The 24687-nt window shown below is 42.0% G+C and overlaps 1 protein-coding gene and 2 long non-coding RNA genes across 11 annotated transcripts; 2 read left to right on the forward strand and 1 right to left on the reverse strand.

The window, feature by feature from the left end:
• The first annotated feature begins 568 nt into the window (after positions 1–568).
• Positions 569–14495, forward strand: LOC123113147 (uncharacterized). 9 transcript variants are annotated; one of them, XR_006455958.1, is made up of 10 exons: positions 569–1283; positions 1706–1893; positions 2157–2316; positions 2398–2466; positions 2569–2757; positions 2927–3056; positions 3161–3275; positions 3634–3680; positions 4165–4995; positions 5138–5522. It is a non-coding gene; the product is annotated as an uncharacterized lncRNA (long non-coding RNA). The 9 variants fall into 9 exon arrangements; XR_006455951.1 differs by adding an exon at positions 14302–14495 and having other exon boundaries at positions 2927–3680; positions 5138–5335; XR_006455953.1 differs by having other exon boundaries at positions 2927–3680; positions 4165–4646; positions 4945–4995.
• Positions 14496–16487: 1992 nt separating this feature from the next.
• Positions 16488–17708, forward strand: LOC123113148 (uncharacterized). Its single transcript, XR_006455960.1, has 2 exons — positions 16488–17238; positions 17344–17708. It is a non-coding gene; the product is annotated as an uncharacterized lncRNA (long non-coding RNA).
• A 252-nt stretch (positions 17709–17960) lies between these two features.
• LOC123113149 (uncharacterized) lies at positions 17961–22402 on the reverse strand. Its single transcript, XM_044534298.1, has 4 exons — positions 22138–22402; positions 18672–21690; positions 18406–18585; positions 17961–18312 (listed from the first exon to the last, which is right to left on the reverse strand). The coding sequence occupies exons 2-4, from the start codon at positions 19485–19487 to the stop codon at positions 18091–18093; spliced, it is 1218 nt and encodes a 405-aa protein (XP_044390233.1). The 5' UTR covers positions 19488–21690; positions 22138–22402; the 3' UTR covers positions 17961–18090.
• Positions 22403–24687: the final 2285 nt, after the last annotated feature.

The raw sequence follows: 24687 nt of genomic DNA on the forward strand, positions 1-24687 counted from the left end.
TCTTCCTTATTGGCATGTGCCGTCGACGATAATGTTGCCTTGTGAGCGCTTGGTCTTTTCGTAGTAGATCACTCGGCACTGGACACGTTGCCGTGGTTGCTAAAAGAGTTGTAGTTGTGAGTTCTTCACGGTGAGAGACAAATTATGCACTGTTAAAATATAATCTTGCTTGCCGCGTAGGCAGAGTACTCAAAATATGAGGATGTCGGCAAGAGCATTGCTACAACAGTTAGCTGCAAAGTAAAATATCCAAAGTGCATGTCGGCAACCTTAGCTGCAAAGTAAGGAAGCAACGTGTCTCTCCAACAGAATGGTGCATGCATGTAGTACATGCAAGAAATCTCTACTCCTAATGTCTCAGTTGGTAGGTCGCGTTTCGGGTTTTATTTTCGTCCCACCTCATCCGGTCTTTTTTGGTACTTCGTTAGTACTTCCTCCCACCTCCCTCCCAGCAGCGAAAAACCAAGAAAAACCCCGCGATCGAGTCTGGCACCCGCCCAACCTCCCGTCCTGGAAGAAAACCTACGAAAAAAACCTACGAAAAAAACCAGAACTCGCACGTACTAGCGAGACTGCCCTCTCGATCCCCTCGACCTACGATCTGTGACTGCAGACGCACCAGATCGCCGCCGCGGACCTCGCAGAGAAGACGCGGACGAGATCCCAAGCCGCTGCTCCTCCTCTCCCGGGATGCAGCCGCCGCCGCCGAACCAGGGAGACGCCGGCGACCGTCGCCGCCGTCGTGGATCACCAGGACGCCGTCGCCGCCTGCACCGCGACCACCGTGCCTCGGATACGTCGCTGCGAGGCGGATCCCTGGGAGCGGGAGGAGGTAGGGGTCAGCCGCGTCGACAGCGGCGAGGTGGAGCCCTGGGGCTGGGAGTGGGTATGGGAGGAGGTGGGGGGCAGCTGCGAGCGCAACAGGGTGAGGGGCGTCGATGAGATGCTCCTGGTGCCTCCCTCCGAGTGGGAGGGGGAGAGGGGCGTCAGCGGCGAGCCGGACGGGGCGAGGGGCGTCAGCGACGAGCCGGACGGGGCGAGGGGCGTCGATGAGATGCCCCCGGCGCTTCCCTCCGGGCGGGAGGAGGAGAGGGGCGTCGGCGACGAGGCGAGTGTCGGCGGCGAGATGGTCTCTGACGGGCGTGATGAGGCGGGGCAGCTTAGGCGTGAAGCGTGCGTTCGTGGAGGTATTCGCCAGGGCGCTCTTCTATCCGACGGTGATGCTCAACTACGGCCGTAGCTTGATCGAGCCCGAGTTCCACTGGTGGGATCGCATCAACAAGGTCAGTTCACGTCTGTATTCTTCTTCTTCATTCACGGGGAGAATTTTGCGAGAGAATAGCAAGGGAAGGTACCGGATCATGAAATGGAACTGTTCTGTTTTCCGGAACACAAGTAGTGAGCACGTTCGCAGAAATCGTCATTGCTACTAATTACAGCAGTAATTACATCGACATGGCTACGGTTAACTCCATTTGAACTTATCTGGGTCCAAGACATATTGAGCACTTGAGCAGTACCTTGCCGAATACATTCATTACCTAGACATACTCAGTTAATTCACTTTGGTTTGTTAGAAACCTTTGTTTGTTGAATCTGTATTGATATTTACTGTATTTTCAGCTGTATGGATGTTGCTGTTTGAGGAATACTGAATGCTGTTCATCTGTATACATTGGACTAATTTTAATTTGTATCGATCCAGGATATTTGGATAGGGGCGGTTCCTCACCAACCAATGTCATAATTTATCACGTCCGCAAATGATTTTTGGACTGTAGTTTGGATTGTTCTGCCGAGCGTATAACAACGCATGCTATCTATCAAAGCTTCGACTCATTTGTTTTGCTGCTCCGGAATATTGAGACGAGAAGAATGGCCTTGATGCTGGAGGTACAAAGAGGCACAAATAAACTTTCACTCATTACACTAGCACTGTTTTACCATTGACGGAGCATTGTGAATATGTTAACAGACTACTTGGGTGTTCTGATATCGAAATATGTACATAATATAAGTATATACCATGACATGCACTGCTGCTTCTAATTAGATACAATAGCTTCTCTCTTTTTTATTGTACAGCTGAGATCTTCATTACATTACAACCTTATGTTTTGCTTATTTGTTTACTGAAATTGGTGCTCTGTCTCTAGGTTAATGGATCACCCTGGGAACGATTTTGAGGGCATTATGCCAGCTACTTTGATGGCAATGGATTATGGAATGGCAAACTAACAGGGCACATCGCACAACTGGTATAAATGTGTTGATATGTTGCATTTCAAGGCAGTTTCACTCATAAATACTACAAAGGTTTACAAAATGTTCACACAGTATTTGGTTCATATCACCATTGTTTCATGTTCGATTGACTGGTGCGGTTCTCTTACATAGTTTGAACCATTTAGCATTTGGGACCACGAGGATTCCGATTGGGAGAACGACGTCGTCCATAGATTAATGGTGAGACTTTGGTGCTTTGATTAATTTCCAGGACCATTGTTTCCTGTCCAGTGATGCAATCTGAAAATCATGCAAAAATTTGTCATGTTTGGGCATTGTCAGTATGGGAACACCGGGCCAACCCACTTTACAGGACAGGAGGGTTGACCGCTGGGCGATGCGCTGCACGAGTAGGCCAGGAGGAACAAGAGTAGAAGAGGACTGTAGCCTGTAGGTGAGAGAAGATGATGCCATTGCCATCTTGACTGAAGGTTGGGCATCTAAAGATGCTTGGCAACCAGAACTCTGAAGGTATATGGTGTGATATTTACTAAAATTATATTGACCAAGCACAACATATCCAATCATCTGGAACCTGTCCTCTTCTTTTCTGGAACTAGCGGAAACCACCGTTCTTTGACTGATTGTTACAGAGTTTATCTGGTTTTGAAAATTAATATTCTCTGAATTTTTTTGCTAGCTAAACACCACTTGAAGGTACCTGGAAATACACTACTTGCTGAAGCTGCACATCCTACGCCTCGGGAGGAGGCCAAATGCATATTCCGATCATGTGATCTAAATACTAAAGCTTCCTTGCTGGATCTAAGGTTTAATTTCTCTGCCCCAATGCTGGTTCTTAGGGTAATACAAGTTCTACTCCATATTTTTGATGCCCTCCACATAAATCCATCACTCTCTTGTTGCCTTGAAGCATACTTCCGTAGCAGCCGGAGCTGAACATTTAGAGAGATCATACTGTAGCAAGCTTGCTTTCCAGGGACCTGGTGTTTCTGCAAACCCAACGATAGGCGTGTTTGAAAAAAAAGGTCAGTTCGTGTTGCAATTTCATGAAAACTTGCTTATGCGGTGTTATTGCACTGGTACAAAAAATGTCATGGTCTTTTTCTTCCTGTTTAAATCGCCACCTACCTATGAATTACGACTCTGGGCATGGCAGAATGTCACCATAATTTTTGTTCAGCAACTAGATTTCATCCCAAGACGTGCCATCTCTCTAATTTGACTCTGAGCATGTAATACAGTTAGTTAATCATGTGGGTTGGTCTTGTGTCTTCCAGCTGCAATTGAATTAGTCTAAGCAATTGAGGTCCTACTAATTAATTAAGCTGGCTATTTGCTTGCTTCTTGTACCTACGGCATGCTCTCTGATTTTTTTTATCGCAGTATGCAAGCTTCTAAGCGCCGGATTGATGTCGTACTAACAAATTAAGGTGGTTGATTACTTGCTTTTTTCCCCTCAGTATTGCAAGCTTTACTGTGAATTAAAAGGAATTAAAAGGATGAAGCCAGTATGCCTACATTTGATTCACTGATGTTCAAATTAACTGCAGTAGCTATTTTTCCTACAACTTCATTGAAAGTTCCTTTGCCGTATCTAATTATCTAAAGTTTTCCTTGTACCATTTTCCATGAGATTATTGTAATTGGGAATACCAGTGCTTGTTTGAATCATTTAGTTAATTAATTTTGTAGATAAAACTTGTATTTGTATGTTTTAGAATTACTATTATCCTGGTAAAATGACCACAAGTGAAAGGGTTGTAAAGATTAATTATTCTTTGTGAAAGCATTATTGGTCTAATTAATAGATGTACATGCATCAATAATGTTGTTGAGCTTTAGTTGATTCTATAGTGTCGTACTATTCGCAAAGTTCTATTTTGAGAAAAAATAGCAAATTCAATATTGTGGCAGCTAAATGGTGCGCCCGCTGTAGCAAGTGAGTGCCCATCGAAATCACCCTGAGCATATTTGCGCTGATTTTCATGATTGCTCTTCTGCCAGCAACAATGTTCCTCGCACTTCGACCACACAACTGTATGTTCATGTTCCAGAGTCCTTATTCATAGTTAATTTCAATCACAAAGTGACAAATGCCAGTCTATTAGTTAACATGTATATCTCCGTTTCTTCTAAGTTTCAATCAACCTACTCTGAAGTTGTTCCTAAGACAGTGCCTCAAGCAAAGGGAATGAGCCTCAGTTAGTGTATCTAGCGAGTTCGCGATCCTTTGTTGGGATAAACATTTGTGCAAGAGCAAGTCTCGTCACTGTTGGTTGTTAGTACTGTTGCTTGATAATTCTAATTTTTACTTCAGTTCATAAGGCAATGTAGTTATGCTTGACGCACGATATGAAGACTGCCATTTTGCCTTTTGACCTTGGTTTCTTCCTCCAGTAAGTAAATGCACATAGTTCTTTTCTAAATTAGAGCATATGACTTGTTGATCGATCTCTGAGCTTAGTAATAATATTAAGCCTTAATCCGTTTATTGTGCAGACAAGATGAGAAAGAAATGCTACCCAAGAATATGTACTTTATAAACATTTCAACTGTAATCTGGAATAAAATTAAATAAATAAGGAAACAGTATATTCATATATCTTTTTTGTACTTTGATGGTTTCACACCACAAGTTCCTAGATGGTAATTGTGCTGCATATGTCTGCTCTCTTACTTTGTTTTTCTGAACAGGTAGGTTCCGGAAGATGTCATGAAGAATTTCTTTGAGAGAATTTGCGTGAGGTGTGCCTAAATGATTTTTATCTTCTGAACATATTCTTGTATGACGAACTGAATTCATTTTCTCAAAACGTTGGTACTTTTCCTTTTTCATTTATGTTGCTCGACTGAGTCTCTCTCGGATCATGTAAACTCCACATGCTAGCTGATCTGTAGCAGTGCGGAAGGTGAGCTTGGCTGCCGGCAGCAGCTCCTTTGGCTGATCTGCAGCGATGCAGAAGTTGGGTTGGAAAAAAGCACGACCGGCTGCTCTGAAGTGGGTCGTAGGGAGAGCTTCGTAAGAGATAGGGAGGGAGCTCTATTGGCCCGTGCATGACATCCAACCCAATGGCATCATGCCCTGGTAAGCTTCTTATCTGTTCCAATTCTTGCACTTGGTCTTTTTCTTTCTAACCCTGAAAATAGAGTTTGCCTTGATTCCTAATCATGCTTTAAAAGCTGATATCCACCTTGTTTATCTTGCTACTGGTGGTAATGTGTGCAAGTATGATTTTGTGATAATGTGAGATGTTGTGTGCCTTCTTTATTCATGGTACGAGTACTCTAACCTGGCTCGTATGATAATGTATCCCTGCTACAGAGCACAAACGGCTGAAGGAAATATGCTGTAGAGGCAATAATAAAGTTATTATTTATTTCCTTATATATCATGATAAATGTTTATTATTCATGCTAGAATTGTATTAACCGGAAACATAATACATGTGTGAATACATAGACAAACATAGTGTCACTAGTATGCCTCTACTTGACTAGCTCGTTGAATCAAAGATGGTTAAGTTTTCTAGCCATAGACATGAGTTGTCATTTGATTAATGGGATCACATCATTAGGAGAATGATGTGATTGACTTGACCCATTCCGTTAACTTAGCACTTGATCGTTTAGTATGTTGCTATTACTTTCTTCATGACTTATACAAAATTCCTACAATTATGAGATTGTGCAACTCCCGTTTACCGGAGGAACATTTTGTGTGCTACCAAACGTCACAACGTAACTGGGTGATTATAAAGGTGCTCTACAGGTGTCTCCAAAGGTACATGTTGAGTTGGCATAATTCGAGATTAGGTTTTGTCACTCCGATTGTCGAAGAGGTATCTCTGGGCCCTCTCGGCAATACTTATCACTTAAGCCTTGCAAGCATTGTAACTAATGAGTTAGTTACGAAATGATGTATTACGGAACGAGTAAAGAGACTTGTCGGCAACGAGATTGAACTAGGTGTTGGATACCGACGATCGAATCTCGGGCAAGTAACATACCGATGACAAAAGGAACAACGTATGTTGTTATGCGGTTTGACCGATAAAGATCTTCGTAGAATATGTAGGAGCCAATATGAACATCCAGATTCCACTATTGGTTATTGGCCGGAAACAGTTCTAGGTCATGTCTACATATTTCTCGAACCCGTAGGGTCCGCACGCTTAACGTTACGATGACAGTTATATTATGAGTTTTGATGTACCGAAGGAGTTTGGAGTCCCTGATGAGATCGGGGACATGATGAGGAGTCTCGAAATGGTCGAGACGTAAAGATCGATATATTGGACGACTATATTCGGGCTTCGGAAAGTTTCCGAGTGATTCGGGTATTTCTTGGAGTACCGGAGAGTTACGGGAATTCGCCGGGAGAAGTATTGGGCCTTATTGGGCCATACGGGGAAGAGAGAGGGGCTGCCTAGGGCAGGCCGCGCGCCCCCCCAAGGCCTAGTCCGAATTGGACTAGGGGGAGGGGCCGCAACCCTCCTTCCTTCCCTTCTCTCTTCCCTTTCCTTCTCTCTTACTCCTACTACATGGAAGGTCTCCTAGTTGGACTAGGAAAGGAGGGAGTCTTACTCCCGGTGGGAGTGAGTAGGACTCCTCCCTGGTGCGCCCTCCCTTGGCCGGCCGCCCCCTCCCCCTTGCTCCTTTATATACGGGGTAGGGGGGCACCCCATGACACACAAGTTAATCTACGGATCGTTCCTTATCCGTGTGCGGTGCCCCCTCCACCATATTCCACCTCGGTCATATCATCGCGGAGTTTAGGCGAAGCCCTACGTCGGTAGAGCATCATCATCGTCACCACGCCGTCGTGCTGACGGAACTCATCCCTGACACTTTGCTGGATCGGAGTCCGGGGATCGTCATCGAGCTGAACGTGTGCTGAACTCGGAGGTGCCGTACATTCGGTACTTGGATCGGTCGGATCGTGAAGACGTACGACTACATTAACCGCGTTGTCATAACGCTTTCGCTTACGGTCTACGAGGGTACGTGGACAACACTCTCCCCTTTCGTTGCTATGCCATCACCATGATCTTGCGTGTGCGTAGGGAATTTTTGAAATTACTACGTTCCCCAACAGTGGCATCAGAGCCTAGGTTTTATGCGTTGATGTTATATGCACGAGTAGAACACAAGTGAGTTGTAGGCGATACAAGTCATACTGCTTACCAACATGTCATACTTTGGTTCGGCGGTATTGTTGGATGAAGCGGCCCGGACCGACATTACGCGTACGCTTACGCGAGACTGGTTCTACCAACGTGTTTTGCACACAGGTGGCTGGCGGGTGTCAATTTCTCCAACTTTAGTTGAACCGAGTGTGGCTACGCCCGGTCCTTGCGAAGGTTAAAACAACACTAACTTGATGAACTATCGTTGTGGTTATGATGCGTAGGTAAGAACGGTTCTTGCTAAGCCCGTAGCAGCCACGTAAAACTTGCAACAACAAAGTAGAGGACATCTAACTTGTTTTTGCAGGGCATGTTGTGATATGATATGGTCAAGACGTGATGCTATATTTTATTGTATGAGATGATCATGTTTTGTAACCGAGTTATCGGTAACTGGCAGGAGCCATATAGTTGTCGCTTTATTGTATGAAATGCAAACGCCCTGTAATTGCTTTACTTTATCCCTAAGTGGTAGCGATAGTCGTAAAAGCAATAGTTGGCGAGACGACAACAATGCTACGATGGAGATCAAGGTGTCGCGCCGGTGACGATGGTGATCATGACGGTGCTCTGGAGATGGAGATCACAAGCACAAGATGATGATGGCCATATCATATCACTTATATTGATTGCATGTGATGTTTATCCTTTATGCATTTTATCTTGCTTTGATTGACGGTAGCATTTTAAGATGATCTCTCACTAATTATCAAGAAGTGTTCTCCCTGAGTATGCACCGTTGCCAAAGTTCGTCGTGCCCAGACACCACGTGATGATCGGGTGTGATAAGCTCTACGTCCATCTACAACGGGTGCAAGCCAGTTTTGCACACGCAGAATACTCAGGTTAAACTTGACGAGCCTAGCATATGCAGATATGGCCTCGGAACACGGAGACCGAAAGGTCGAGCGTGAATCATATAGTAGATATGATCAATATAGTGATGTTCACCATTGAAAACTACTCCATCTCACGTGATGATCGGTTATGGTTTAGTTGATTTGGATCACGTGATCACTTAGAAGATTAGAGGGATGTCTTTCTAAGTGGGAGTTCTTAAGTAATATGATTAATTGAACTTTAATTTATCATGAACTTAGTCCTGGTAGTATTTTGCAAATTATGTTGTAGATCAATAGCTTGCGTTGTTGCTTTCATATGTTTATTTTTATATGTGTTCCTAGAGAAAACTATGTTGAAAGATGTTAGTAGCAATGATGTGGATTGGATCCGTGATCTGAGGTTTATCCTCATTGCTGCACAAAAGAATTATGTTCTTGATGCACCGCTAGGTGACAGACCTATTGCAGGATCAGATGCAGACGTTATGAACGTTTGGCTAGCTCAATATGATGACTACTTGATAGTTTAGTGCACCATGATTAACGACTTAGAATCGGGACTTCAAAAACGTTTTGAACGTCATGGACCATATGAGATGTTCCAGGAGTTGAAGTTAATATTTCAAGCAAATACCCGAGTTGAGAGATATGAAGTCTCCAACAAGTTCTATAGCTAAAAGATGGAGGAGAATCGCTCAACTAGTGAGCATGTGCTCAGATTGTCTGGATACTACAATCGCTTGAATCAAGTGGGAGTTAATCTTCCAGATAAGATATTGATTGACAGAATTCTCTAGTCACCATCACCAAGTTAGTAGAACTTCGTGATGAACTATAGTATGCAAGGGATGACGGAAACGATTCCCAAGCTCTTCGTGATACTGAAATCGATGAAGGTAGAAATCAAGAAAAGCATCAAGTGTTGATGGTTGACAAGACCACTAGTTTCAAAAAAAGGGCAAATGGAAGAAGTGGAACTTCAAGAAGAACGGCAAGCAAGTTGCTGCTCAAGTGAAGAAGCCCAAGTCTGGTCCTAAGCTTGAGACTAAGTGCTTCTACTGCAGAGGGACTAGTCACTGGAAGTGGAACTGCCCCAAGTATTTGGCGGATAAGAAGGATGGCAAAAGTGAACAAAGGTATATTGGATATACATGTTATTGATGTGTATTTTACTAAGTGTTTATAGCAACCCCTCGGCATTTTGATACTGGTTCAGTTGCTAAGAGTAGTAACTCGAAACGGGAGTTGCAGAATAAACAGAAAATAGTAAAAAGGCGAGGTGACGATGTGTGTTGGAAGTAGTTCCAAGATTGATATGATCATCATCGCACACTCCCTATACTTTCGGGATTAGTGTTGAAACTAAATAAGTGTTATTTTGTGTTTGCGTTGAGCATGAATATGATTTGATCATGTTTATTGCAATACGGTTATTCATTTAAGTAAGAGAATAAATTGTTTTTCTGTTTACATGAATAAAACCTTATATGGTTACACACCCAATGAAAATGGTTCGTTGGATCTCGATCGTAGTGATACACATATTCATAATATTGAAACCAAAAGATGCAAAGTTAATAATGATAGTGCAACTTATTTGTGGCACTGCAGTTTAGGTCATATTGGTGTAAAGCGCATGAAGAAATTCCATGCTGATGGGATTTTGGAATCACTTGATTATGAATCACTTGATGCTTGCGAACCATGCCTTATGGGCAAGATGACTAAAGACTCCATTCTCCGGAACAATAGAGCGAGCAACTGACTTATTGGAAATAATACATACTGATATATGCGATCCGATGAGTGTTGAGGCTCGCGGCAAGTATCATTATTTTTTGACCTTCACAGATGATTTGAGCAGATATGGGTATATGTACTTAATGAAACATAAGTTTGAAACGTTTGAAAAGTTCAAAAAATTTCAGAGTGAAGTTGAAAATCATCGTAACAAGAAAATAAAATTTCTACGATCTGATCGTGGAGGAGAATATTTGAGTTACGAGTTTGGTCTACATTTGAAACAATGCGGAATAGTTTCGCAACTCACACCACCCGGAACACCACAGCGTAATGGTGTGTCCGAACATCATAACCGTACTTTATTGGATATTGTACAATCTATGATGTTTCTTACCGATTTACCACTATCATTTTGGGGTCATGCATTAAAGACAGCTGCATTCACGTTAAAAAGGGGCACCACCTAAGTCCGTTGAGACGACACAATATGAACTATGGTTTGGCAAGAAACCAAAGTTGTCGTTTCTTAAAGTTTGGGGTTGCGATGCTTATGTGAAAAAGTTTCATCCTGATAAGCTCAAACCCAAATCGGAGAAATGTGTCTTCATAGGATACCCAAAGGAGAAAGTTGGGTACACCTTCTATCACAGATCCGAAGGCAAGACATTCGTTGCTAAGAATGGATCCTTCTAGAGAAGGAGTTTCTCTCGAAAGAAGTGAGCGGGAAGAAAGTAAAACTTGATAAGGTAATTGTACCTTCTCCCTTATTGGAAAGTAGTTCATCACAGAAATCTGTTCCTGTGACTACTACACCAATTAGTGAGGAAGCTAATGATGACGATCATGTAACTTTAGATCAAGTTACTACTGAATCTCGTAGGTAAACCAGAGTAAGATCCACACCAGAGTGGTACGGCAATCCTGTTCTGGAAGTCATGCTACTAGATCATGATGAACCTATGAACTATGAAGAAGCGATGGTGAGCCCAGATTCCGCAAAATGGCTTGAGGCCATGAAATCTGAGATGGGATCCATGTATGAGAACAAAGTATGGACTTTGGTTGACTTGCCCGATGATCGGCAGACCATTGAGATTAAATGGTTTTTTAAGAGGAAGACAGACGCTGATAGTAGTGTTACTATCTACAAAGCTAGACTTGTCGAAAAAGGTTTTTGACAAAGTTCAAGGTGTTGACTACGATGAGATTTTCTCACTCGTATCGATGCTTAAAGTCTGTCCGAATCATGTTAGCAATTGCCGCATTTTATGAAATCTGGCAAATGGATAACAAAACTGCAATCCTTAATGGATTTATTAAAAAAAGAGTTGTATATGATGCAGCCAGAAGGTTTTGTCAATCCTAAAGGTGTTAACAAAATGTACAAGCTCCAGCGATCCATCTATGGACTGGTGCAAGCATCTCGAAGTTGAAATATATGCTTTGATGAGTTGATCAAAGCATATAGTTTTATACAGACTTGCGGTGAAGCCTGTATTTACAAGAAAGTGAGTGGGAGCACTACAACATTTCTGATAAGTATATGTCAATGACATATTGTTGATCAGAAATAATGTAGAATTATTCTGCAAAGCATAAAGGAATGTTTAAAAGGAGTTTTTTCAAAGAAAGACCTCGGAGAAGCTGCTTACATATTGAGCATCAAGATCTATAGAGATAGATCAAGACGCTTGATAAGTTTTTCAATAAGTACAAACCTTGACAAGATTTTTGAAGTAGCTCAAAATGGAACAGTCAAAGAACGAGTTCTTGCCTGTGTTACAAGGTGTGAAATTGAGTAAGACTCAAAACTCGACCACGGCAGAAGATAGAAAGAGAATGAAAGTCATTCCCTAAGCCTCAGCCATAGGTTCTATAAAGTATGTCATGCTGTATACCAGATCTATTGTATACCCTACACTGTGTTAAGCAAGGGAGTACAATAGTGATCTAAGAGTAGATCACTGGACAGCGGTCAAAATTATCCTTAGTGGAATAAGGAAATATTTCTCGATTATGGAGGTGACAAAAGGTTCGTGTAAAAAGTTACGTCGATGCAAGTTTTGACACAGATCTGGATGACTCTAAGTCTCGATCTAGATACATATTGAAAGTAGGAGCAATTAGCTAGAGTAGCTCTGTGCAGAGCATTGTAGACATAGAATTCGCAAAATACTTACGGATCTGTATGTGACAGACCCGTTGACTAAAATTATCTCACAAGCAAACCATGATCACACCTTAGTACTCTTTGGGTGTTAATCACATAAGCGATGTGAACTAGATTACTGACTCTAGTAAACCCTTTGGGTGTAGGTCACATGACGATGTGAACTATGGGTGTTCATCACATGGTGATGTGAACTATTAGTGTTGAATCACATGGCGATGTGAAGTAGATTATTGACTCTAGTGCAAGTGGGAGACTGAAGGAAATATGCCCTAGAGGCAATAATAAAGTTATTATTTATTTCCTTATATATCATGATAAATGTTTATTATTCATGCTAGAATTGTATTAACCGGAAACATAATACATGTGTGAATACATAGACAAACATAGTGTCACTAGTATGCCTCTACTTGACTAGCTCGTTGAATCAAAGATGGTTAAGTTTCCTAGCCATAGACATGAGTTGTCATTTGATTAATGGGATCACATCATTAGGAGAATGATGTGATTGACTTGACCCATTCCGTTAACTTAGCACTTGATCGTTTAGTATGTTGCTATTGCTTTCTTCATGACTTATACAAAATTCCTACAATTATGAGATTGTGCAACTCCCGTTTACCGGAGGAACATTTTGTGTGCTACCAAACGTCACAACGTAACTGGGTGATTATAAAGGTGCTCTACAGGTGTCTCCAAAGGTACATGTTGAGTTGGCATAATTCGAGATTAGGTTTTGTCACTCCGATTGTCGAAGAGGTATCTCTGGGCCCTCTCGGCAATACTCATCACTTAAGCCTTGCAAGCATTGTAACTAATGAGTTAGTTACGAAATGATGTATTATGGAACGAGTAAAGAGACTTGTCGGTAACGAGATTGAACTAGGTATTGGATACCGACGATCGAATCTCGGGCAAGTAACATACCGATGACAAAAGGAACAACGTATGTTGTTATGCGGTTTGACCGATAAAGATCTTCGTAGAATATGTAGGAGCCAATATGAACATCCAGATTCCACTATTGGTTATTGACCGGAAAACAGTTCTAGGTCATGTCTACATAGTTCTCGAACCCGTAGGGTCCGCACGCTTAACGTTACGATGACAGTTATATTATGAGTTTATGAGTTTTGATGTACCGAAGGAGTTCAGAGTCCCTGATGAGATCGGGGACATGGCGAGGAGTCTCGAAATGGTCGAGACGTAAAGATCGATATATTGGACGACTATATTCGGGCTTCGGAAAGGTTCCGAGTGATTCGGGTATTTTTCGGAGTACCGGAGAGTTACGGGAATTCGCCGGGAGAAGTATTGGGCATTATTGGGCCATACGGGAAAGAGAGAGGGGCTGCCTAGGGCAGGCCGCACGCCCCCCAAGGCCTAGTACGAATTGGACTAGGGGGAGGGGCTGCACCCCCTCCTTCCTTCCCTTCTCTCCCTTTCCTTCTCTCCTACTCCTACTACATGGAAGGTCTCCTAGTTGGACTAGGTCACCGGGAGTAGGACTCCTCCCTGGCGCGCCCTCCCTTGGCCGGCCGCCCCCTTCCCCTTGCTCCTTTATATACGGGGGCAGGGGCACCCCATGACACACAAGTTGATCTACGGATCGTTCCTTAGCCGTGTGCGGTGCCCCCCTCCACCATATTCCACCTCGGTCATATCATCGCGGAGTTTAGGCGAAGCTCTGCGCTGGTAGAGCATCATCATTGTCACCACGCCGTCGTGCTGACGGAACTCATCCCCGACACTTTGCTGGATCGGAGTCCAGGGATCGTCATCGAGCTGAACGTGTGCTGAACTCGGAGGTGCCGTACGTTCGGTACTTGGATCGGTCGGATCGTGAAGACGTACGACTACATCAACCGCGTTGTCATAACGCTTCCGCTTACGGTCTACGAGGGTACGTGGACAACACTCTCCCCTCTTGTTGCTATGCCATCACCATGATCTTGCGTGTGCGTAGGGAATTTTTGAAATTACCATGTTCCCCAACAACGACGTGTTTTTAATTATATTTTAGTTGACATGGATTTCATTTATCTTGTGAATTGTATAGGCAGATCATGAATTTTAATGATTGATTGATTTTCATGGTCACAAGTAGGCATGGTTGCATGGCCACGGGGAGAATGGAGCAAGTAGCGTGTGAGGAGTTTAAGAAATGGGGACAAGGGATAGTTTAGTTAATTAAGTCTATGTTAGTTTCAAGTTTTATCCTTGTTGCGGTAAAAAATTAAGGTTGGATTAACCACCATGTACATCTTTAATTACTTTTAAATAAGAAATATAATCAAAATATTCTGTTGAAATCATAAAATTTATATAATTTGTACAAGTACATGAAGGTGGAACAGGAGGAAGAGTGGGAGAAGATTAGGCCCCGTTTGGTAACAAAGTATTTTCTATGTATTCCCATAATACTGCAGTTTTTTATAATACTGTAGTTTTTATTACAAAGGGTTGTTTGGCTGTCTCTAAAAATTGTAATTTTAATACTGCAGTTTTTGGCAAACCACATTATTTTCTCTGCATCAAAAAAAGAACCACATACCTCTTTTTCTAAAATTAAGCTCGCTGAGAAAAGAGAGTCCCTCGCTCATACCTTCTTCTCAACACGCCTCATGTCCACGACCGTTTTATCAGGATCTTCTGCTTGGTGATTTAGTTAGCTCGCTTCCGTTTGTTGCTCCAAATTACAGCCAACCACAAAATCGTTTTGAAGACGTTGTTGCCGTCCGGATAGCCAGTTAGAATATGTGTCTTCTACGCCGTGTGCATGGCCGTTCTTGGTGCATGGCCGCATAAAATGGCTAGCTAACTAGAAAAGCACGTGTGTCTGCAGCTGCTAATGGTTTTAGCTAGCTAATTTTGTGTCGCTGAAAACGGGATAGCCAAACAGGTTGTCTGTATTATCAATACTACAAAATATTCTGTTATGTTAAAACCGTGGTATTTCACACCTGTAGGCTAAATTACTGTAGTTTTTGATACTTAGGTTTTTGGGATACTTAGGTTTTTGTATTATTGGATACTTAGATATCGTTTCATTTTCTTGCAAGGAGAGGATGGTTACGAAGAAATAACAAGAAATGGAGAGAGAATCAGTTTTATTGCTGTATGGATGGAAACCACATGCCAGCTTGTCCAACATATTTCTACATTGAGTCAATTATTCGACCGCTATGTTCTTTTTATTCCATGACAATGCATGTTCATTCAACTATTCAAATTTACAGGCTGTTCATCCACTTTTTTCAAGCTATTTACATATTTGTCACTTGTCAGCAAGTTTGCATATGATGCTAGGAAGTGAACATAAGGACACATAAACGTTGCATTTTGAATATGAAATAAACTCAACATCCAAATAACAAATTTGTTGCTCCGTCCATCCGTGAGCAGAAAATGTAAGCATCCTTCTAAAAGATATTACCTATGTTGAAGCTAGAAATGCAAGAATTCTTCTAAGTAAGATATTAGTTATCTTCATGATGGAAATGCAAGCATCCAAAATTTACAACAATATTTCTAAAAACTGAAAACAATCTTTCAATCTTGATATAAGAATGAAACATAAGCAATATCACAGAGTTTGCTATTTCTTTTGAAACACAATTACCAACAAGTGATATACAGGTGAACTTACAGTTTATTCAAATTGGAATGTGGCTCACTCTACTAAAAAGGACGATGTCACCCACTCCGAGTAAAAACGGTCATCTACTCGCATTTAGCATCTGACCAATGAATATATATTGTATATGAGTTTTCTATTTTTTATTTTAATATTGTTTATATGTTTACTTTTGTAGATCAAAGATCAAAACTGATGGCTTTTTATTGACAAAGCTTTATGGTGAACCAGACTGAAAAATCATCGGGTTTTACACAATCAGAAGAGATGCATACAAATAATTGTTCTTTATATATTTATTGTGCATGATAGTACAAGAGGTATGTTTCTATACATATTTATTTTTGCAAATTATGAAAGAGATGGAGATGGATTATGTCAACGTTCAAAAAAAATCCATCGACAAGGGTGTTGACGCAATGTCATTGAAGGGCCCAAAAATTCATTAAGATTTATACAACAAAAGGCCCGTGGCAACGCACGGGCATTATACTAATAAACTCTAGTACTTTAGTGTAGTTTCTAGGTGTGTGAGGTGGATGTACTAGGTGTGTCTGCTGGTTGTACACGTGCAGCTCAAAGGAAACTTGTAATCCACTATATAAGGACCAGCGTCCTTCAATTGTAAGAAGCAAGCCAGCTTCAAATCTGAATAGTATTCCCTCCGTCCGGATTTATTGGGCCTCTTAGCCAAATTGGCAGGACCAAGGAGCCTTGTATGGAGAGAACCAATTCCAATAATTACGTGCGATTAATTATTACCAGCGTTTTGGAAAGCACAAAAGCTAATGCGGCTTCGCAGGGAAGGCATGCACACGCATTAATCCCAGCCGCATGGGCCCATGCATGCCCAATCAAAAAGAAAGAAGTATAGTTTTCACCCCCAAATCCCTCTCAATGTATCCATAACCCCCCAAAGTCAATTTTGGTGTGATTTTAACCCTGAAAATGTCAAAACCGTTTTAATCAAACCTTGAATGGTTTAGTGTCACATCAGAAGCGGTTTTGCGATTTGGTTTTCGTTTAGTTGCTGCTTACTTGGCGCTGGCGTGTCAAATGGTCACTCTTGCTCTCGCTCGAACTAGCAGCTACGGATAAAAATTCCCCAATTTCTCAGCCATCTCGTTCGAACCCTAAATCCCAATCGCGCTCGCTCTCCGCCGGCCGCAGGTCTGATTCACTGGCGTACTCTTGAATCGGCTCCACTCCATGACCTCATCCGCAAGATTTCTCAGCGAGCTCCTCCGCCGGCCGCACATCCTATTCTACTGGTCCGGCGGCGGCGGCGGCGCAATCGCAGGTGCCATATCGGCAGGGTCCGCTGTATTAGGAGCCCGAAAACTTGCGTGGCTGTAGAGTGGAAGCACCCCGATGGATTTCCTGGAGCGTGAAGAACCCATGGCGCAGGTACTACAATTGCGCGAAATCAAAGGCGTGTTCTTGCTGTTCTTTTTGGAACTGATTTTTCTGGGAGGTCTCTCCATTGTTTGCTGAGTTCAATGCAATGTCAAGGTGTGGACTGCAGGTTCTTTGAGTGGCATTTCTGAATTCGCTGCTCGGTGACTTGCGTGATATTGAGTATCGTCTGAAAATAGAGAAGAAACAGTTGGAGGAATCTCGAATCCAAGTTGAAGCTCGCATGGACAAGGCTGTAGATGTCGAGATGGGCATGAGGTCGTTTGTGCATGAGATGCAGTTCAAGCACACAATAGAAGTAGAAGAAATGCATAGGAAATTGAAAAGATTTAGAAAGACGTGGGAGTATCTTGTAATCTGTTTGGTGGTTGCTTTCTTCTTTTTTGTTATGAAATGAATTGGTACTGTAATGTGGCATGATCTTGTGAAAAATCTAGAGAGATGTGGCAGTATGTTGAGAAAGATGTGCCAGTATGTCCATACATGTTTGTATGTTCAGAAAATTGAATGATTTAGAAATGGTTGTGGAGTTCAAAATTTTGTATGTTACTGCTTATTTGTAAGCAACTCATTCTTATATATGTACAGCAAGCAACACATCTTGTGCATTTACAGTGAAAGTAAATAACAACAAACTGATAGATGTTCCAAAAGATCATAGATTGTGTACTTCACAATAGACCATAATTCAGAGTACATAAATAGTTCCAAAAAGATCATAGATGTTTATTGTTCCTATCTTGCTGAAATAAACATCTGGACATTGGCTCTTCACATAAACTAATTTGGAGTACATGATACAATTAAGAGTACTTGACAGCAACAGAAAAGAAGCGGAAAACATCAAATGGACGGTCCTTTCTTGCTCTCTAAGGCCTTCTTGTATGCTGCCAGGTTGAACACACAGTGCTTGGGAACATTGGGTTGTGAGCTGCTGGTTGTTCCCCCCTGTGTGGATTTCCTCTGGCTGGTTGATGGCTGTGAACCACCAACATTTGTGGATTTCCTCTGCATGCTTGAGTGTTTCACCCTTCCTGCTTGGCTTGCTCCAGCTTGTGACTTGCCCTGCTATGTGAAGATTGTGAAATATAAGATATCATGCTATAGAAATCAGGAAGTAATGGCAAAACAATAAGAAAATAGTTACAACAAATATACCATTGATTTCTTAACATTTTGCCCTGCCTGCTTGGCTGGGACATTAGGAACTCCAGCTTGTGACTTGCCCTGCCTGCTTGGCTGAGAACTTGTTAAATTTTCATGAATTTGAACATGTGGCTGAGAACTTGACTGTGCAACCCCCTTTTCCTTCTTTGCATTTGCAGCCTCAACTGCTGCCTACAAAATGTTATAAAAAATCACTTTGCTTCAATTTAATTGTGAACAATAATAGCCAGTCACTTTGCTCTAGTATTAAATCGTACCTTTGTTTTCTTAGCATTTTCAGCTTCCATTGCATCTTTATCTTGTTTTCTTTTCCTTGCAGCATCTCTCACAATATGTGAATTGCCCTGGTGCTTACCTGCTCCATTGTTTGTGCAAGATTTCATGTTGTGACCTGTCCTATGGCATGGACTGCATGTTATTGTCCCTCCTATCTTCCTCATCTTATTCCCCTTTGGTGCTTCTCCCTCCTCTCTTCGTCTCTCTGTCTTTGGCCTGCCTGGCAAGCTAATGTACCCTGGAGGTGCAGGCTTTACTCGATCTGATCTTGGCCAACTTTCTTCCCCCTCCAAGGGCTCCAAACAATGGGAATATATTTTGTTGTACACTTCAATAGAGTAGCACTTGGCAATGTAATCATCTATTTTCCTGCCAGTTTTGTAGATAGCACTTATTGCGTGACAACATGGAAGGCCAGAAAGTTGCCAGTATCTGCATGAGCATGTCCATGCTTCCAAGTTCACAGTGAATTTGAACTTCTCATGTTCAAGTACCTCAAACCCCTCTTTTCCATTCCAGAGGACATCACAAGTGCCTGATCTCTTAATGTTCTGTTTCAGTTTTTTGAATACATTAGGACAAATGGTCCCTTCCCATTTCTCAGCTTTAGTTCTGTTTTCTTGTATCCTCACCATGTTCTTCTGTCTGATCCACTCTAGCATAGAGATGCATGGGAGATACCTTGCTTCCAAGATCCAATTGTTAAAGGACTCACACATGTTATTATCCACTGAGTCACAGTTGGAGCCTAGCTTCATGTATGCCCTACACCAATGCTCTGGAGCAGTATTCATCATGTCCTTTGCACCTTCAACAGTAAACTGTGCAAGTCTTGCTCTATTGTAGTTGAATATAGATCTGTTGGAAGACTTAGCACACCTCCAAAACCTCTTCTGTAGATCATGATCTGGGTGTTTTTTTTCCAGTTTGCATATATGTGCCTTGCACACATCCTATGCTCCGACTTAGGGAATATATCCTCTATAGCACCAACCAGGCCCTTCTGTTGATCTGACATAAACACCCAACCATCACCCTCATTCTTGATCTTCAAATCTTTATTGATCTTTGCAAGGAACCAAAACCATGACTGGAAAGTCTCCTTCTCCACAATGGCCCATGCTATGGGGTACATTTGATTATTTGCATCTCTACCCAGAGCACAAAGCAGCTGACCATAACATGCACCCTTAAAAAAACATCCATCAAGACCTATCACTTGTCTACAACCAGCAAGAAACCCCTTTTTGCTTGCATCAAAACAAATGTAAAATCTTTGGAACACATGAGTGCCATCCTTCTCATCTTGGTCCAATTTCACCGCAACGGTGCTTCCTGGGTTTGATCTGAGTAGCTCTAGTTGATAGTCAAACACCTTGGAATATTCTCCTTTCGAGGAATCCAGTAACTTTGAAAGAACCATTCTCTTAGCCCTTTTGCATTGTGCAATGGTCACATCTGCAAGCATTTCAATGAGCACAGTTTTCTTTATTTCCTCCAACTTCCAACTTGGATTTGATTTTATTAGCCTACCATATCTCTTTGCAATGACAGTAGAGGTAACCAGTTTATTGTCCCTTCGAGGAATGCAATTGTGCTCATCTATAAATGTGGAAACTTGCATCCATTTGTTTCTAGATGTTTTAGATGCATATATCATCCAGTTGCATCCAGGCCAAGTACAATGTGCCCTCACCTTGTTGATTTCATCTTTTCTAAAGCCTAAATGCCTATGTGTTTTGCTACCATAGTTTATGAGTGCTTTCTTCATTTGAGATCTACCTCTGAAAACCATACCTAGCTGAAAGGAAGGAATTTCTGCCTTGCTATCAAATCTTTTCAATTGACTTTGTTTCCTCAACAGGCTTGTCCCTCCCTCTCCATCACTCTCTTCATCATATGAGCAATCATCGTCTGACTCGAACTCATCCACATCATTGCCTCCATCCAAATCTTCATCACCAGATGCACCTTCAATGACATTGTCATCTTTGACTATAGGACCAACTCCCTTCCCTAGTTTCTTAGCCCTTTTCTGCCTCCTAATTTCTCTTGCTAGTTTCTTCACCTGCTCTGCTTCTGATTCTTCAGCAGAGCGGCACTCAGAGCCAGGTTCATAGTCCAGGTCACTCTCATCCTCGCCCTCATCATATGCATTTTCCATTGGAACTCTATTTGGTTTATTAACCCTCTCGGGTGCTTCTGATGCATCAACTTGTGCTTCAAATGCAGTAGATGTTGTTTCAGTTGCAGCTACTTGTGCTTCAGTTGTAGTTGCTGTTGCTTCAGGTGTTCTTGTTGATGTTACTTTAGGTGGTGCTTCAGGTGGCACCGTTTGAGTTGCAGAACTTCTCTTGACTGGCAAATTAGCAGGTCTACTAGTAACTGCATTAGGTGAGGAATTTGCATTAGCTTCTTCTTCTGCAACACTAGCCATATGTGTCAATATCATCTCATCAACAACATCTGTTCCTACAAACTGCACATCAATCAGTGGTATTCTTGTCCCTCTATGCTTGGAGTAAGTTTCACCAACAGCAACAGTGACCAAACCTTCATAACTATATGCAGTCTCCCTCTGACATGTGTCCTCCTACTCAAAATGCTCTTGAATTGCTTCCATAATGTGCAGACCAGACTCATCTACATGCTCCAATTCCTCCACATAAATGTCAGCAGAATCACCGTATGAAATTGCATTGTCCACTTGTGCAACTGAATCATTGTCTTGCAGAAAAAGAAGTCCATTTGACAGGTTTCCCCCTGGAACTAACCAATGGAGCTTGTAGGTATAGTTTCCTTTGCAGTGACCTCTTTCTACTTTATGCAAATCTTCAGCATATAAACACAATTCTGCATAACTTAGCATGTCTCTTGGAATAAACATCTCTGCTTGTAGCTCTCCTGAGTAATCAACTTGTCCATCCTTCCTCTCAAAATAGCCAAAGTAATGGAATCTCACATACATGTAATCAAGTGGATCGGGAGGATCCAAAGAAGCTGCAAATTCAGAGAAATTTTTGGTCAGTCGTATAGTCCAAATATTCAGTCAAATTATAGTGCAAATAACTGACAGATTCCAAATATTCAGACCATCTTTCCTCTCAAATACAAAGTTAAATGCAGATTCAACGTACAAGTAACTAACAAAGTGCAAATCCGTTAAATACAAAGTTAACATTTCTTCAGTCAAATGCAGAGTTAACACACTGCACATGATCAGCCAAAATTCAGTCTAAATCAGAGTTAGCACTATCGCCTAGCCAAAATGCAGTCAAAATCGCTATGCTCAGTTATGTCAACCCAATCATCAATGAATCTATATAAAAGAACTTACTTTCTTCCGAAAACATCTGGCGATCATCCCCAAAATAGAGCCTTTTTCATATAAGAACAACAACACATGTTGCCACGAAGCAGGAAGAACAGCTTGACGGACGACCATACCTGCGGCCATAGCTTCAATCCTATGGAGATGGAGTCCCCACGGTCGACGACGACGCCCTAACCGCCGTCAACGGCGGCGTAGCCCTAACCGCTTGATGGGCGGCCGCACGCTTGCTTTATCCACGCGAAATCGGCGCCCAGAGGCTAGCGATTGACGGCGGCGGTCGATGGCAGTGGTCGACGGCGGCGGTCAACGGCAGAGGTCGACAGAGACGGTGATGGGGTTGTGGCGGTAGCGACGACGGTGGCTGGCTGTGGTGCTTCTGCTTGGGGCCAACAGGGGAACAAGGCGAACAGGGGAACTATAATTTAACCACACGACCAACTGCCACGTCACCAACACATATGCACCAAACCACAAACCAAATTGCAAAACCGCTTCTGATGTGACACTAAACCATTCAGGGTTTGATTAAAACGATTTTGACATTTTCAGGGTTAAAATCACACCAAAATTGACTTTGGGGGGTTATGGATACATTGAGAGGGATTTGGAGGTGAAAACTATACTTCTTTCAATCAAAAAAGGAAGGATACGCATGCATTGCTAGTCCAGCTGGGTCCTTCCGTTTTAAGTGCACCACCCAGTAATCACGCTATTATCTCTTGCCATGAATCGATGAAAGACTCCTCGGTTTCGTTCATGGGCCTTATAAATACGGACACGCTATTGTTGCTAAAGGGTCTAATAAACCCGGATGGAGGGAGTAGTATCTAGTGCATGCATGTATATGTGCGTGTAGACACTAGTAGAAAAAGAGACAATGGTCCAGGTCGGGTCAGCCCATTAGTCCCGGTTCAGTCCAGAACCGGGACCAATGGTGGCATTGGACCCGGTTCGTGAGCCCCGGGGGCCAGCCGGGCCACGTGGGCCATTGGTCCGGTTCGTTTGGACCTTTTGATCCCGGTTGATGGGACGAATCGGGACAATTGGGCCGCGCTCCTGGCCCACCACCATTGGTCCCGGTTGGTGGCATGAATCGGGACCAAAGGCTGCCCTTTAGTCCCGGTTCATGCCACCAACCGGGACCAAAGGGTTGTTCCTCGTTGCGGTCAGAGTTTAGTCCCACCTCACCAACCGGAGGGCGCTCACACCGGTTTATAAGCCCCTCCCTCTCTGCCTTGTTGAGCTCCTCTCAAAGTGAAAATAGATGTCCTTATACAGGGAATTTGACCTAAATTCATATTGAATTTCTCTGAAGTTAGTAGAAATTTATTATGAATTTATGTTGAATTTTCTCTATAAGCGCATCTATGCTCATTTTTTTAGTAAAGTTAATCACAACTATTTTTTCTTCTATTTATTTCTGAGTAGTTTTTTATATAGTTTTTTTCTTTTCTGCTATATTTATTTTTTTTCTATTTATTTCTGTGCTCATTTTTTAGTAAAGTTAATCACAACTATTTTTTTCTTCTATTTATTTCTAAGTAGTTTTTTATATAGTTTTTTTCTTTTCTGCTATATTTATTTTTTCTATTTATTTCTGAGTTGTAATAAGTCATTAAAAATAAAAAAGGCGCAATGCTCGTTAATTAGCTTCAAGCCTTTCGGAATAGTGTAAACTGCACTGCACATAGCTCCGTGCAGTCTACCATATTCCTCAAGGCTTAAAGCTAAGCAATGTGCAGTTTAGTATTGAGCCTCTTCTCCATCGTCACTGCACTCAGGGCTTATAAACCGCAGCGAGTGCCTCTCGCTTGGCGAGGTGGGACTAAAAAACAGCTGCAGAAAGAATCAACTAAAAAACTCTTTTACCGGTTCATGCCACGAACCGGTACTAAAAGGTGCTCGAGGGGCACCAGCCTTAAAACCTGTACCAAATAAAATGCCTTTGTAACAGCCTTAGAACTGGTACTAAAGGAATCAACTAAAAAGCTTTTATAAACCTCTAGTATTATTGAAACTAAAATTATATAGAATTTTGTTACAAACTTTAATAGCAAAAAGAATTATCATAAAAGAAAATAAATAAGTAATTAGAATTCTGTTCAAAACATTAAAAACAAAAAGAATTATCATAAAAGAAAATAAATAAATAATTATAATTTTGTTACAAACTTTAATAGAAAAAAGAATTATCATAAAAGAAAATAAATAAGTAATTAGTATTCTGTTCAAAACATTAAAACCAAAAAGAATTATCATAAAAGAAAATAAATAAGTAATTAGAATTTTGTTATAAACTTTAATAGCAAAAAGAATTATCATAAAAGAAAATAAATAAGTAATTAGACGGGTGATGAGGTTATGTACCTAGGGTAGGGTCATGGACCTATCTAGGATACCATACCCAAGGACACCCTTAGAAGAAGCTACCTTCCAGTTGACCAAGAGGGACTTCACTCGATGAACTCAAGGACACTCGACGATGAAGATAGCCACTCGACCATGAAGCTAACCACTCGACGGCAGGAGACCTAAAGTCACTCAGCACGCAACGGTCTGTCATTAAGTAGCTTTAATAGTCTTCATGGCACTTTATGAGGGCGTTACCAGTAACCCCCTATCTTAATGTACTTTAAACCCTGCATAACTGAGGGCCGGAGGGG

Source organism: Triticum aestivum, chromosome 5B, assembly GCF_018294505.1.
Source record: "Triticum aestivum cultivar Chinese Spring chromosome 5B, IWGSC CS RefSeq v2.1, whole genome shotgun sequence".
Lineage (NCBI taxonomy): Eukaryota > Viridiplantae > Streptophyta > Magnoliopsida > Poales > Poaceae > Triticum > Triticum aestivum.